Below are 15,538 nucleotides of genomic sequence, written 5' to 3' on the forward strand. Positions count from 1 at the left end.
TCACATCTTACAGCATTTTGAAACGCAAATACAGCAAATGCCGGTAAGTGCGGGAAGTAAATAATGGCCCAGAATACGGCAGTCAAAATAAATAAAATGACTTATTAGAATCTACTTTTATTCACATTCAACCTATCATTAACACATTATATAGTAGCATAGCGAGTCACGATCCCACGGCACAAGCAAAAGTCATTAAGACGCCGTAAATAAAAACCCATTGTGCACTAGTGCCGTAATACAAACATTACGCAACGTTACGAAACGCGTCTGATCATAACATGTCATAAGTTCGCGATTAACGCTTTTTTTGGGGGCAGTGTGGGACATAAGCGGTGAGCGGAGATCCGATGAGATGTCGGATGCATATTATGACCGATATCCTAATATATTAAAGACGCCATACTTACTTACCATATCCGATATCGTTACCCTACCTAATTGAATGGGCGAGGAGGGCTTGAAGATGGCAAACTTTGGCAGAAAATAAGCATATTTTTTAATTGTTTAGTGTTTTTCCTTCTGGTGTAGCCTGTATAATATGTATGTGTTATCCTTTAATCAAAAGTTTTGGAAAATAACTCAGCTTTCAGAAAAAAAAAAACTAAATCTAAATCGGTTCATCCGTTCGGGAGCTACGATGCCACAGACAGACACACACACAGACAGACAAACAGAGAGACAGACACGTCAAACTTATAACACCCCGTGGTTTTTGCGTCGGGGGTTAAAAAAAATAGATACAGAGAAATCTACGATGATACTATCTTTCAAAACCTAACTCCACCAACCCCATGTAAATTTAAAAAGTCGCTGTAGCCTGTAAATTGTATCCCGACTCCCAACAGTCCTAACATTAGTACGTATAACAGTACGTACATATAACAGTTTAACAGCAGTAATAAAAAAACTGAAAGTAGGGCACGCGGTATCAGCGGAACCAAAGCTTGGAGAGTTCAGAACTAAATGTACTGAAAGAGTTCAGTTGTTGACAGCTCTATGGCGGTCAATAAATGTACTGTAGTAATTGTAGTATGACTGTCATGTCATGTGTTTTAATTTTCGCGACGAAATCGAGTTATAAGATTTAATTTTCAAACCTCGGCTATCAAAAATGAGTTTTCCGGACAAAAAAAATGACATTATGTATTTGCCAGTCGTAACATGGCTTACTTAACTCTCTGTCGAAGGTGACTGACACACTGACTAGTTAGTCTTACCAGGGGCGGCTCACTCCGCGATTCTATCGCCGTGCTACAAGTACATGCCGGCGGCCGCGAGTTCGCGGCCTAATCAGGGGTGGCGCGCGTTCTCACGGAACGCACTTTCTATTGTAATTTTACGTCGCGAATTTTTTTAAAGGTTCATATGCGATAGGACATTCTTACACAGATCTACTATTGATTAAGTCCCACGGAAAAGTTCAATAAGGCTTGTGATGTTGGAACTTAAACCAAAATACTGTATATATACCTAGAAAGTACCTAAGACTTAAATATAATAGTATAAAATTTTATCTGAGTAATTAATTCGTTTTAATCCATAGGCAACCCTATCATTCGACGCTGCGCACGTGCGGCTGGTTTCTTTGTAAAAAAAATGTAGGCATTTAAAAAGGCGGCATTTCGTGAATATCAAAGCAGTGGGCCTTCTGTACTTGTACTATTATATATATATATATATATATATATATATATATATTCTGTGGTCTTACGCCAAATTTTGGGATCTCGGACCCCAGGCTCTCATGAGCCGTGGTAAATTTCCCGGATAACGCTAAAAAGAAGTTTGGTTAAATCTCTAGTGAGGGCTATATTATAATCAGATGAAACGTACCCGGTCTCTTGAGTCGATGTGCACTTTGCCCGTGTCCAGAAGTTGCCTCAGCCGCTCGCAGTCTCCGCGCAACGCCGCCAGGTGGAACTGCACGTCCGTACGAGATTCTTTCTGTAACGAAAACATAAGAAATTACAATTATGTATCCGAGCAATTCCCGTTAAGTTTGTACATTTGGATCACGTCTAAGATTTTAATAAAAATTGGTAAGCTGATAGAGTCCATGATGCTGAGCAAGATCCACTAGGTTTCCCAAAATGTCCTACACTGAGAAAAATACAACCAGTTTTCATGTTCGTTCAACAAGTTTTTTGGTTAAAATAGCGCCTACGTGCTCTTTGGTTCAAACAACAAGCTACTTGTCATTTGAATCGGCAATATATTTGAATCAACAAGTCGATTTTATAAAAACAACCTGACACATATTGTTTTAAACATACGTTTGGCTGATTCAAACGGATAAACCGCAACAAGTCGAACTTGTTAAATTCACAATGCAAATTTCTCTCAGTGTATGTAGTTTGTATGAAACCTTCCTTTTTTGTTACCAGATTTCGGTAGCTTGTCATAAAAAAGTTGTTCGCCACCAAAGCGTAAACTTTTCGAAAATGGAACACGCAACGGTTAAATAATACATAGTTTTTAAGCTAATCTCTAATGTATCTAAACTACACCCGTGAAATAATCGGTCCAAACGACCAACGTTCAACGGTAGCATATTGCCCTCGGCCAAGGTCAGGTCATGGGCGCAGTGCTTTAATACAGACTGAAAATTCACATTTTTGTACGTGAAAACATTTCAGAGAAAGGGTTGAATATTTCATTTTTTGATGGTTTTTAGGCAAACGAGGAGAAGAATTCATAAAAGTCTCCCCGAGAGCATTACATAATAACCTAACCACAAAATTAATATTTTGAAAAAACCCCCGACCGCGACATAGTGGACCGATTTTCATAAAACATGGCTAAGAACACTCCCGACTAACAGCTTTCAAACAAAAAAACTAAATCGAAATCGGTTCATCCGTTCGGGAGCTACGATGCCACAGACAGACACACACACAGACAGACAGACAGACAGACACACACACAAACAGACACGTCAAACTTATAACACCCCGTCGTTTTTGCGTCGGGGGTTAATAAAATACAAGATAATATTAATAATTTTAAATATAGAAAATCTTTATCTTTGTAAGGTGACGAACCCAATCATGGACAGTTTAAGAAAAAAATTCGCCAGTTTTTGATATTTCACTGATAAATGTAAAAATTCTACCGCCAAGCGTGTTAAATCTTGAATGTCCTATCCTTCTTCTACATTTCAAGCGTATTGCAGAATAGATACTCCTATTAATTTCTTCATAGTTAACAAATTAAAACTAGGTGTTTTTTCTCCAATTATGGACGGCAGTTCTCCAGTAATGGATCCCCCATTATGGACACTGAAATAAGTTTAAAATTTTACTTTTAAAACCAACTGATACGCAATGAGTCAATTTTATACACCATAAATACAATTAGTTTGGGTTATTTTAACATAGGATTGTTTCTTGTAAATTTTGGTTTTGTAAATTGTTCCTTGTCCATCATAGGAGGTAGGCAGTTTTTCGGGTCCAGTAATGGACACTTGCAAAATAACATCATTTCTTTATATCTTTGGAGCAACAAACTAGTATGTTTTATACCTTATCTCATGCTTAATGCAGTAAGTAAAACGCATTCAAGATTACACCGTGCGTTATTTTTTTATTATTTTATACATGAACTCATCTCTCTTAGCAACATTACTAAGAATTTGTCTTGATATTTTTTTCAGTAAACTGGTGAATTTTATCTTGTCTCCAAATCCTTCAGAAATAACCGAATTAATTGAAACTTCAAAATTAAATAGCTCTACAACTCTAGTTTATGGTACATAGTCGTCAGTTTTTAGAAACGTATTTTAGATACCCATATAACCATAATCGGTCGCCGTTCCTACGCAAATCCTCCTATTTTGTGTACACACAGGTCTTCGGGTCTCAATGCTTAGTCGCAGTACGGTCGACGTTTAGTCGCGGCGACCCAAATGGGGACGATTGGTAACAGGCACAAATGGTCACAGAAGTGACAGAAGTGTGCACTACGTGTGCACACATTGTTACCGTTTGGCGACTACTTTCCCAAAATCATTCGTTCATTTCATTCTTTTCAAATGGCGACTGTCAGAGACGTCAAAGTAAAAAAGAAATAAAATCATTTGACATTAAAATGTAATGGCGTAAGAATTTGTTAAAGATAAATATTGTTTGCATTTGTAATATAATGTGGGCTAATTACCATGGCCAATTAAATTGCTCGAGTGATTTCATAAAATAAGTCTAAATTTATCAACGCGCCATCAATTTACCTCAGTTTAACCAGTAATAATATTATTGACTACTCGGTGTTTGCGTGTTATGTATATTGATTGGTGAAGTTTTAGTGCTCTGGTGCATATACTATACTGAAATAATAAAAATAATGCCTAGAAAACCAATAAACAGTCGCCAAACGGTCACCAAACGGTCAACAAACGGTCGCAAAATGGTCGCAGCGTACACGCGTGACCGAAAGCAGAATGGCTTCTTGTATTCATTTTTTTCAGGTATCCTCAAACTTTATAAACAATTAAATATGCCGTCGTACTCAGTTGCCCTCACTAAAGAAGATTAAAAAAAAATTGTAACGTGCGTACCGAGCTGCTGGGTTGTAAAGGATCGGGGATCTTATTATTATGGTCTTCTATAGAGCAACTAGTATTGTGCGGCATTTCACAATTGACACTTGTTGAAGTAGTCTTCATTAATATTACTATCAACATTCATTTCAGCGATCTGTACTTCTTTTGTCAAGATTTTTGTATAGATAAGTGTCTACAAATTTGTAATGTTAAAGAGACATAAATAAAACGTAGTAGAGTAAATAATGTGTTTTTTTTGTAACCCAAACAAAATACTTGTAGATACGAGTGCGGAAAAGAGGAAAATCGATACCAGTAGCAATAAATTAATACACGAACGAAGGGAGTGTTTTAAATCGACACGAGTTGTGAATGTCCTTTTCGCACGTGTATCGTACGACGATTTTCAGTACCTAAATCTAAGCTAAGAGTTTCGACCAGACAAGAAATGAATCATTGCTTGATTTGCTCGCACTACTGCGTTAAAAAAGCAGCATCTGTACTGAAAAAACTATCATTGCGCAACAGAAATTCTATTAATATCACAGTAAATACTCTATTTCATTTGATTCCTACTTTTATTGTGTAAAGCAACACTACACTTCATTTTTATCAATAAGAATTAAAAATTATATATTTAATACATTAAGTAACTATAAAGTGCTTATCTATTTGTATTATCATTCTGCACTTTTCTTAACTTTCCCACATTTCTATAAAATGTCGAAGAGTGCTTAAATGGTCGTCGTCGTTTATTATTATTTAATTCGCTCATATTTAAATGATTCAAAGCAACCAGTCCACAACTTCACAAGACAGTTTGAGAAACCTTCGTATTTCAGATTGTCATTTGCGGATACAGTGGTTTAGGAGCAGTTCGGTAATCAGACCTACACATGTGTGTACAAATTCTGTCAATGTCACTGTCAGAAACCGTTCTGACAGTGACAATGACAGCCACAAATTCGTCCACATGTTGTTACCGTTATGTGTGCAAACGTCGACTAATAAAGTGTCGTTAAAAGTCATTCTGACAGTGACATTGACAGCCACAAATTCGTACACATTTTGTTACCGTAACGAGTGCACACGACGACTACATTTTGTTATTGTATCAATACGGTCGCATTGTTTGCACGCCGTTACCACGCGTTATGTCACATTTGACAGTTAGTTACTGATTTGAAGATTTTGCGACTGAAATGGTTGTATGGGTACTTATATTTAAGGATTTGTGTTTTTTTGTCCATAATGGCATCACCGTCCATTATGGGGTATTTTACCTTAAGTGTGTAAAGTAATCATCGTCCAACCGACGACCGGTCTGGCTCAGTCGGTAGTGACCCTGCCTGCTAAGCCGCGGTCCCAGGTTCGAATCCCGGTAAGGGCATTTATTTGTGTGATGAGCACAGATATTTGTTCCTGAGTCATGGATGTTTTATGTATATAAGTATGTATTTATCTATTTAAGTATGTATATCGTCGCTTAACACACATAGTACAAGCTTTGCTTAGTTTGGGTCTAAGTTGATCTGTGTAAGGTGTCCCCAATATTTATTTATTATTTATTTATATAAAGACATCTGACAACTCCGGAGGGGTCACGACTGTTACAAATGTGTTGTTGGCATTTAAAATAGGAGCACGACAGGTAACGCCGTGTCTTGCGTGGTCCGTCGCGTCTCATCGCATCGTCTACTTAGTACTTCCATATCGATAAGGTTTGTTTTCGTATATGCGTCCATCGCGCGACCGCCGCCCGTGCAAGCCACGGCGTAATTCTGTTTGAGCTACTTTCTTGACGGCTGCTTATGATTACTTTGTATGTTTGTACGTTCACATGTTGTACATGGTTGGATAGCTCTCATTTGTATTTCTATTGTAAATGTTCGCTCTCATTCTCATGTGCCCATTGCTTTTTAATAATCATTATTAAACAGAGAGACTCTGAGACTATAAATAAAATACGCATTATCTTTTATATACAGGGTGATCACTCAGCAAATGCAACAAAAAACGGCGTTACGATAATGTTTTCAGTTTTTACGTTATACGGCTTATTTCATTTTCTTACAGGTATATACACCGTGTTTCACTTAACACTAAAAATCTGAAAACCGTTTGTTCAGAATCGAGAGTAGAATCGATTGAGCTATATCTTGATGGGGGTAATATTGTTTTAATTTGTATTATTAGTTATTCAAATTAGAAAATAATGACAATTTATTCCATAAGAAATTGAAAAGTTTTCTCATACACAAATGTTACTACTGAGTGGAGGAGTTTTTTAATGACGAAACCTTTTAGTACCTAACTTAAAATTTCCAAAAAAACGATTTTTTTTTTTACATATATTTTGAATTTAATTGAAATCATTTATTCCTAAATCGTATTACTCGAATTATATTATGCTATGACCAAAAATTATTATATAATAATTCCACCTATCCAAATTATTAACTAACTACATGGCCTGAAACTTAGTATTAAGCTAGATATAAGTAATTTGTGTGCCCTGACAGGGTGTCATGGAAGCTATTTGTAAAATTTTAAAATCCTATGTACATGACTTATACAAATAAACATCTTATCTTATCTTATCTTATTGTTTACGTGCCCATTCTACAAATTTCGTAATACAACATTGTGCATATCATATTGCTAGAGGTTGTATACCTTTTTCAGTATTTAGGGGTATTAATACTGGCTGGTTACTTGGACGATTATTTTTTCCGCTACGAGTTTGACGTCGTGCGTCACTTTAATTTTAAAGTTTATCATAAGTCATAACAAATTGAACTCTTACCTAATTACAACCTTGTCATTTTGAATTTTAGGTTTAAATTTGCTTACTGCGTCACCTGTCCAATTTGAAGTTTAGGTACTGTGACACAGTTTGACGTGCTTTACAGTGACATAGCTGTCTATTGGTAAACCTTATGTCGTTGCAGTAACATACACAATTAATCAGTTTTAAGGTTTACGATGGTAGCTAGCAATTATTTTATTGAGTTAAAAGTCGAGTAGAGCTGCACAGAAAATTAAATATTCAATTTAAAAAAATAATAATCATCAAATTAAAAAAATAATATTCTAGATACGTTTAAAAAAAAAATCAGTTGGGGTGTCTGAGGTTTTGAGTGATACCGGAAACACGGTGTATATAAAAAAAAATGTAGGACTCAAGGTCTGAAATAATTTTTTTATTCTTATACATTGACTGAGTCCCACGGTAAGCTCAAGAAGGCTTGTGTTGTGGGTTGTGGGTACCCAGACAACGATATACATAATACACAAATACTTATATACATAGAAAACATCCATGACTCAGGAACAAATATCTGTGCTCATCACACAAATAAATGCCCTTACCGGGATTCGAACCGAGATATAAGTACGAGTATCTAGGTATATTTCCCGATTTGTCACAACTTGCAAGAGTAATATAGACACAAATTGATGATTAATAGGTACATACTATGATATGATATAAATACATATACTTACATAACTTGTCGTGTTTTCTACATTTATTATAATAATTAAGCTGACCCGCTACCACTATCTACACTATCGCCGTGGCTTGCGTGGGCGACGGTCGCGCGATGGTCGCGCGACGGCGATGGGACGCATACGAAATCAAACCTTATCGATATGGAAGTATGAGACGCGACGGCCGCCCACGCAAGACACGGCGTATCTTCTACAGTATCTGCATCGGCCCACAAGACAGTCTATCTTGCCATTAAACGTAACAGTTTGGCAAGTTAATTCATGTACAAAATTAGTTTAAGTTGTTTTTTTTCAAAATAAATAAAAATAAAAAAAATAAAAAACAATTCAAGACATTATAACCTAACCACAAAATTAAAATTTTGGGAAAACCCTCGACCGCGACATAGTAGACCGATTTTCATGAATTATGGCTGAGAACCCTCCCGACTAACTCAGCTTTCAGACGAAAAGACAGACAGACACACACACAGACAGACAGACAAACAGACAGACAGAAACGTATAAGTCTTAAAACACCCCGTCGTTTTTGCGTCGGGGGTTAAAAATGGTTGTTTAAGTAAATATAATAAAAGTTCTTTTTTACATGCACATATTTAAAGGTAGGTACCTAATAAAGTAAGACTGAACTTAAAAGCTAGCTAATATCATAAATTAAATATAACAAGATCATACCATCCCATACATTAAAATGCGACCACCTACGAACGCGCTTACACTCCACCACACATAGATGGCGCCACAAAAAATGCCTTGTTGCCACCGATTATTTGTAGATTGGCATAAAGTGTCAATTCCGAGCCGTAAACCTATGTCAAAAGTGACACTTAACGCCATCTACATGTATAATCGAAAGCTACAAGACATTTTTTTTGTGGCGCCATCTATGTGTGGTGGAGTGTAAGCGCGGTCTTAGGCGGTCGCATTTTAATGTATGGGATGGTATGATCTTGTTATATTTAATTTATGCTAATATCTAAAATAGGCTCATGAGAGTCTGGAGGCTTTCCTCGCTGTATAACAATGTTGATTGATACGTCTTATCTGGTGACCGAGGACCAGTTAAGACAGTTTAAGACATTAAATAAATCTAATTTGTAAAATAAGTATCGACGTTAACGTATATAACATTAGATCTAATAACATTAAACTCGGATTAGTTTGTGAGTATTCCTTCAAAACCAACAGTTTTTTGAAACACCCTGTATAATTGCATAAATCGGATCGCGTGCGCACCCGCTTATCATCTGCCAGCGATAAACTGCAATTAGTCTGCAGTACCGTTGTCCGTTATGCGCGCGCGCAACTATTCGTAACATCAGCCAGACTGATACATCATGAAATTCCTAGGCATATCGTTAGATTCATGTAATTATTTAAAAATCAATGAATGTAGTTAAAAATCAATGAATGTAGTTAAAAATCAATGAATGTAGTTAAAAATCAATGAATGTAGTTAAAAATCAATGAATGTAGTTTTGCTAAGTTTTTAAAATAAAATAAAGTTTTCTTTCAGGAAAATATATTATCTACGATATTTAAGGTACTTTCCCTCCATGTGGCTTTAAGCCGTACGTGGGCCAGCCGGTATATGTATGACAATGCGAAATATGCATACACCGTGGTTTGACTGGTCTCTAAAGGTATTTTGTTTGTGTGCGCCAAATCTCTCATTACGTTTATTAGGTCGATAAGACATGAATCTCGAAATAGTAACATTTTTTTATGAGTTGTATAAGATATTAGTCTTTAAATTTAGAGAAAGGATCAGACATTGGTTTTCTCACAAAAAAAGTTAGAATACTTACTTTTGTCATAGTTTTATTCTAGTAATTTTAGGAGATATTTCGTTTACCTACTCGATACCCAACCATGAAGCGCTGGTGGGTTACCTAGCGGTAAGAGAGTGCGACTTTTAATCCGGATTCGAATCCCGGCTCGTACCAAAGAGTTTTTCGGAACTTATGTGCGAAATGTCATTTGATATTTGCCAGTCGATTTTCGGTGAAGGAAAACATCGTTAGGAAATCGGAATAACTCCAATAAGGCCTAGTTACTCTTTGGGTTGGAAAGTCAGATGGCAGTCGCTTTCGTAAAACTAGTGCCTACGCCAAATCCTGGGATTAGTTGTAACAGCGGACCTCAGGCTTCGATGAGCCGTGGCAAATTCCGGGATAACGCAAGGACGATGATGATGACTCGATACCCATCCATAATAATTTTATTGATGAGTTCTATACTTGTACCTTGTTATGATTATATTTACGGCAATTTTCTTGTAGCATCAGATTACAATGACTAATTCACTCTGTTATTTGTATTAGTACACAAAAATATGCACGAGACAATTAAAATGTTACAAACTTACATTATTCTCTAAAATCTAGCTAATGTACCTACTTATTTTAAGTAGCGTTAAATAGTTTAAGCATTAAAAATATCGAGATATTTCTAGAACGACTCAAATCAATGACAATTCCTCAGCTATTTCCATAATAGCATCAATGATGAAATAGATCTTATCGACGAAAATGTTGTACCTTTTGACCGAAACGCCCTATATTATAAATATTACCGTTATAATGTACATTTCCTACATACTCCTCTGTAGAGATGGGCCGAATATTCGGTATTCGGCATATTCGGCAAGTTTTTAATTGTTCGTAATTGGCCGAATTATTCGGTTGCATTGCCGAATATTTACTGAATAAACAAAGTAAATAAGTTATTTATTAAATAATTACGTATTCCATTAGATTATAAGTTTCTATTTTAGTAGTTTTTTAAGGAACTGCTAAAAAAGAGAAACCTGTGTGTCAAAATATAAATACAATTGTTTTTTAAAAAAGTTCAGAGTTGTTTTAACTGAATTTAGTTATCCACTAAATCATAAAAACATACTTGTAAGTAACATATGTAACGATTATCAATCATTTAATAATTTTAATGAATCCCCTTAAAAATATGGCGTAACCGAATATTCGGCCGAATGTTCGGTTCGGTAAGAGCTGAACCGAATGTTCGGCCGAATATTCGTATTCGGTAAAGTCCATATTCAGCCCATCTCTACTCCTCTGAGTGGAAACCGTACTTCATTCAAACGGCGTTCGTCCATGTTCAAGTTATAACAAAGCACCTTTGATCTCCCAAATTAAAATCTCTTTTGAAAACGCTTTGAACATGGTGTTTGAATAGGAATGTTTAATTGTATACCGTGTTTTGTAAACAATAAAATAGACAGTTAAATGTTTCAAATGGTATTCTTTAAACGTATCTTCATATACGAGTGTATGTACCTATCAATATTATGAAGCACTTTCATTAAATTAAAAGTGTCATTGTGTATTTTTACATTACATGTAGGTATATTAAGACACGAGTTTCTTAGAGAAATTAGTCGTAATTGACCTTCCCTTAAAGTTAACGGGAATCAATAAAAACACGTTGTATAACCGCGATTTTTTGGCGAAAATTTAAATTATACTAAAATCCAACTATTGGGGCACGTTATTATATACAAAAATGCCAAGTGAATTAATAGCTAATTAATAAAGTTATTTCTCGAAATAATGTCCTATACCTATTTGTTATCATCTCAGTTGAATTCGCAACACGTGGCTCTCGGGGTGAATGCTCTGATCTGCGGGCGTTTCTAGTGCCTACCAGTAAGCCTAGCACATGATGGCCGCGGGAGTATGTCGCCGCGAGATAGATGACACGTCTTTGTCTAATTGTATTAATGACATAAGGACAGGTAGTCTATCTCGCGGCGACATACTCTCGCGGCCATCATGTGCTAGGCCTGCTGCTACCCCTAGTTGAGAGCAGGTCATACAAGCCATACGAAGTACGAATTGTTAAGACAATACAGGAGGGGTCAATTCTCCATACAAACGCTCTCGACTATTTCCTCCCGGGTTTTTGAAGATAGAACACTGATTTTTTCAACACAGATTATTATTATTTTTATCTGTGTCGGACCGTTATGATTTTTTTGATATTCTTATTTTTAAAGGCGCTACAGCCCATCAAAAATCCCAAAAACGGCCTTATTGATTATGGCGCAAAAAGTGTGGTATACAAAATTGGCCAAAAAACTAAACGGTCCGACACAAATAATTTCATTTTTATTCAGATTCTCAGATTTCGTTACGATTGATTAAGTTTTGAGGGAGAAAATAGTCGAGAGAGGAACCTCGATTTTAAAATTTTTTTCGCAATTTCTTTAAACTGAGTTGTTCTGAATGGACACTTTTTAGGGTTCCGTAGTCAACTAGGAACCCTTATAGTTTCGCCATGTCTGTCTGTCCGTCCGTCCGTCCGTCCGTCCGTCCGTCCGTCCGTCCGTCCGTCCGCGGATAATCTCAGTAACCGTTAGCACTAGAAAGCTGAAATTTGGTACCAATATGTATATCAATCACGCCAACAAAGTGCAAAAATAAAAAATGGAAAAAAATGATTTATTAAGGTACCCCCCCTACATGTAAAGTGGGGGCTGATTTTTTTTTCATTCCAATCCCAACGTGTGATATATTGTTGGATAGGTATTTAAAAATGAATAAGGGTTTACAAAGTTCGTTTTTTGATATTATTAATATTTTCGGAAATAATCGCTCCTAAAGGAAAAAAAAGTGCGTCCCCCCCCCCTCTAACTTTTGAACCATATGTTCAAAAAATATGAAAAAATTCACAAAAGTAGAACTTTATAAGGACTTTCTAGGAAAATTGTTTTGAACTTGATAGGTTCAGTAGTTTTTGAGAAAAATACGGAAAACTACGGAACCCTACACTGAGCGTGGCCCGACACGCTCTTGGCCGGTTTTTTTTGATAAATCTAGTTAATAACACTAGTATATTTAACTAAAATTCCCAAATAAAGGGGGGCTCCTTTCCATTTTAGCATTTTCGCTCCTGTAGCGTCTTAAGTACCAATCAATTTTTTTTTGTACGGATTTCCTATCTTGTATTTTATCATCTTACTTTTAATTCGCAACACGTGGATCTCGGGGTGAATGATCTGATCTGAGGCGTTGCTAGCCAACCCCTACCCCTAGTTGTTGAGAGCAGGTAGATTGATAAACAAGGGGTACAATGTTGTGGGGTTACGCTTTTCATTTACAATTTAGGATACAATTAAATGATTATTAATCAGGAAATCCATTAAGATGCATTAGGGTAAGCGGGGAAATTTCAAAAATGGCTATTTTTGGATTGAGTCGTAAGGTTTTCATATTAAATTTAGTCATAACGTATAAAAACAGAACACCTCTGTCAAAAAAAATTACCTAATGGTCATTCTTGCACCCATAACCCATTGCAACGCTGGGCCGCAGGGTCGCTACGCGCTAAGTCAGACAGGTTATCAACTTCTATATCTAAGTAGTCAGTAGTAGGGCTTCCAAAACCAATACCAATTTTATGGATAAAGAATTTTATACGTTAGAGTGAGACGATGATATGTTTTTCTCTCTCACACATACGAATGACAATGACATGCCTAGGCACTTGCACAGGCGCCGCCTAGCGGGATAAAATGTCAGTGTGCCTTCTCAATCCCACGTAAGTGTGACAGGGAAGCAACACGTCAAACGTAGTTGACAGTGTCAGTAGGTCTTCTTTAAACATCACATTCGAGTCAGTTTTTGAACATAGAAGCTTTTGATGGACTACAGTCGCGTAGTTTTCCGGTATACTATTCAAGATAATTTTAGCTCATACAAAGCGTCCGGAAACGTCAGCGCGCATTAACGTACGTTTTTCACTCTACACGCAACTGAAAGCATCCGCGCAGATCAATCATTTGAAACGCTTGTTTAACGACTTTGACTCAAGAATTCAAGACTATAAAACTAGATTAGTCTTAGGAATGTCTTTTAGAACTTAGTAAGTACAGCTTTGCAGTATACTGTGCTACTGATAAAGAGTAATCGTACAGTATGGCCACTCCCGCTCCCCGCTGCAAGCGCCCACCACCCGCTCTCGGTTACCTCACAGTTACCTGTCGAAAACGCGAGCAGTCGACCTGTCATATCTCACTCACACAAGCATGGTACGCGTTCACCTACACGAGCTTAGAATTTCTGCCAGAAATCGCCTCTTTCATATATTTGATCGCTAATGTCCAAGATGTGGCAGTAGACATGAGTAGTTTGCGAATGAACGATTCAAATGAAGTACTTCAATCTCTAAACACTAGTTCAGCTCGAACTAATTTAGTCCTTTACTTCAACAGTTAAGTAATCTATCTGTTGGTTTAATTGCTACCGTCTTGTCAATTTTAGTAAACGTATGGATAAGGGGATTAGACTTTTAAACATCAATATTTCTTCAAGGTGCTAAGCACTTGCATAGCCAGTATGTCAATTATTTATACTCCGTTGCGTAACGTGTATAGTCATCTCTTTCCATCACTCTTATGGTCAATGATATGATATTGGAATTTCGATAAACTTTCGATTAGCACGTAGGCTAGGACTTCAAGTTCCACTCACAACTACTACTAAAACATACACAGTCAACTAACCATTATTATCTATCATTCGCCTGTCATTTATCCAACCAAACCATAATATTAGTGAATAAACACAATAGTGAATGTACCCCATTGACGGCCGCCATAGCGCACAATACAATGAAAGTGAGCATAATACCTGTTTACTATGGGCACGGCAAAAACTTATCAAGCGAAAGTTTTTACGTTCAGTAGCTTTAAGTTACCGATTGTTATTGTTCGGTTTAGGGTTCCGCAATGAGTAGTATAAATCAAATGACTGAACTTAAAATTAAAAATTAGTTAATCGCCGAGATTTGGACTAAAGGTAGGTATCCATACTAATATTATAAAGGGAAAGTGTGTGTGTGTCTGTTTGTTTGTCCGTCTCTCACGGCAAAACGGAGCGACGACTAGTGATTTTTTAAGTGGAGATAGTTGAAGGGATGGAGAGTGACATAGACTACTTTTTGTCTCTTTCTAACGCGAGCGAAGCCGCGGGAAAAAGCTAGTATAAAATAATGATAAGACACGTCAGTATCAAAAACTACACTTTTGACAGTGAGTTCGAATCGGGCCAAAAATTATCTGAAAAAATTCAATTGTTTTTCAATTTATACTTTTAACGTCTCACATTTGCTTATTTGTCGAAAACTGCAAAACTTAATCGAACTAGCTATATGCTGCGCGTTGTTATTTTTCATCTTGTTACATTGCTGCATATTTTTTAGCTTTACCTGAGTTTTCTGTGTAATCTCATTATTTTGATCATATTTTCTTCTAGTTTACCGTACCTGAAAATACAAAACAAAAATTATTATTACTTAACCAAAATTATCATCCAAAAACTTACGATTAAAAATGCTTTTTATCACCAGTATAACCTTTAGATACACTTGTTAGTTTTAATTATTTAAGTAAGGATAGGGACACAGCTATAATACTACAGAATGAGAGATTAATAACCTTATCTCAATATAAAATAGTTTTAAGGG

The 15,538-nt window shown here is 36.3% G+C and overlaps 1 protein-coding gene across 1 annotated transcript in view; it reads right to left on the reverse strand.

Moving 5' to 3' along the window:
• LOC125228215 (ankyrin repeat domain-containing protein 29) overlaps window positions 1-15,538 on the reverse strand; it is a 92,648-nt gene that overhangs the window by 17,730 nt on the left and 59,380 nt on the right. Inside the window, exon 2 of the mRNA XM_048132695.1 lies at window positions 1,837-1,947. Within this exon, the coding sequence (XP_047988652.1) occupies window positions 1,837-1,947 (111 nt within the window). The remainder of the gene's footprint in view (window positions 1-1,836; window positions 1,948-15,538) is intronic.

The sequence above is a fragment of the Leguminivora glycinivorella genome, chromosome 7 (assembly GCF_023078275.1).
Source record: "Leguminivora glycinivorella isolate SPB_JAAS2020 chromosome 7, LegGlyc_1.1, whole genome shotgun sequence".
Classification (NCBI taxonomy): domain Eukaryota; kingdom Metazoa; phylum Arthropoda; class Insecta; order Lepidoptera; family Tortricidae; genus Leguminivora; species Leguminivora glycinivorella.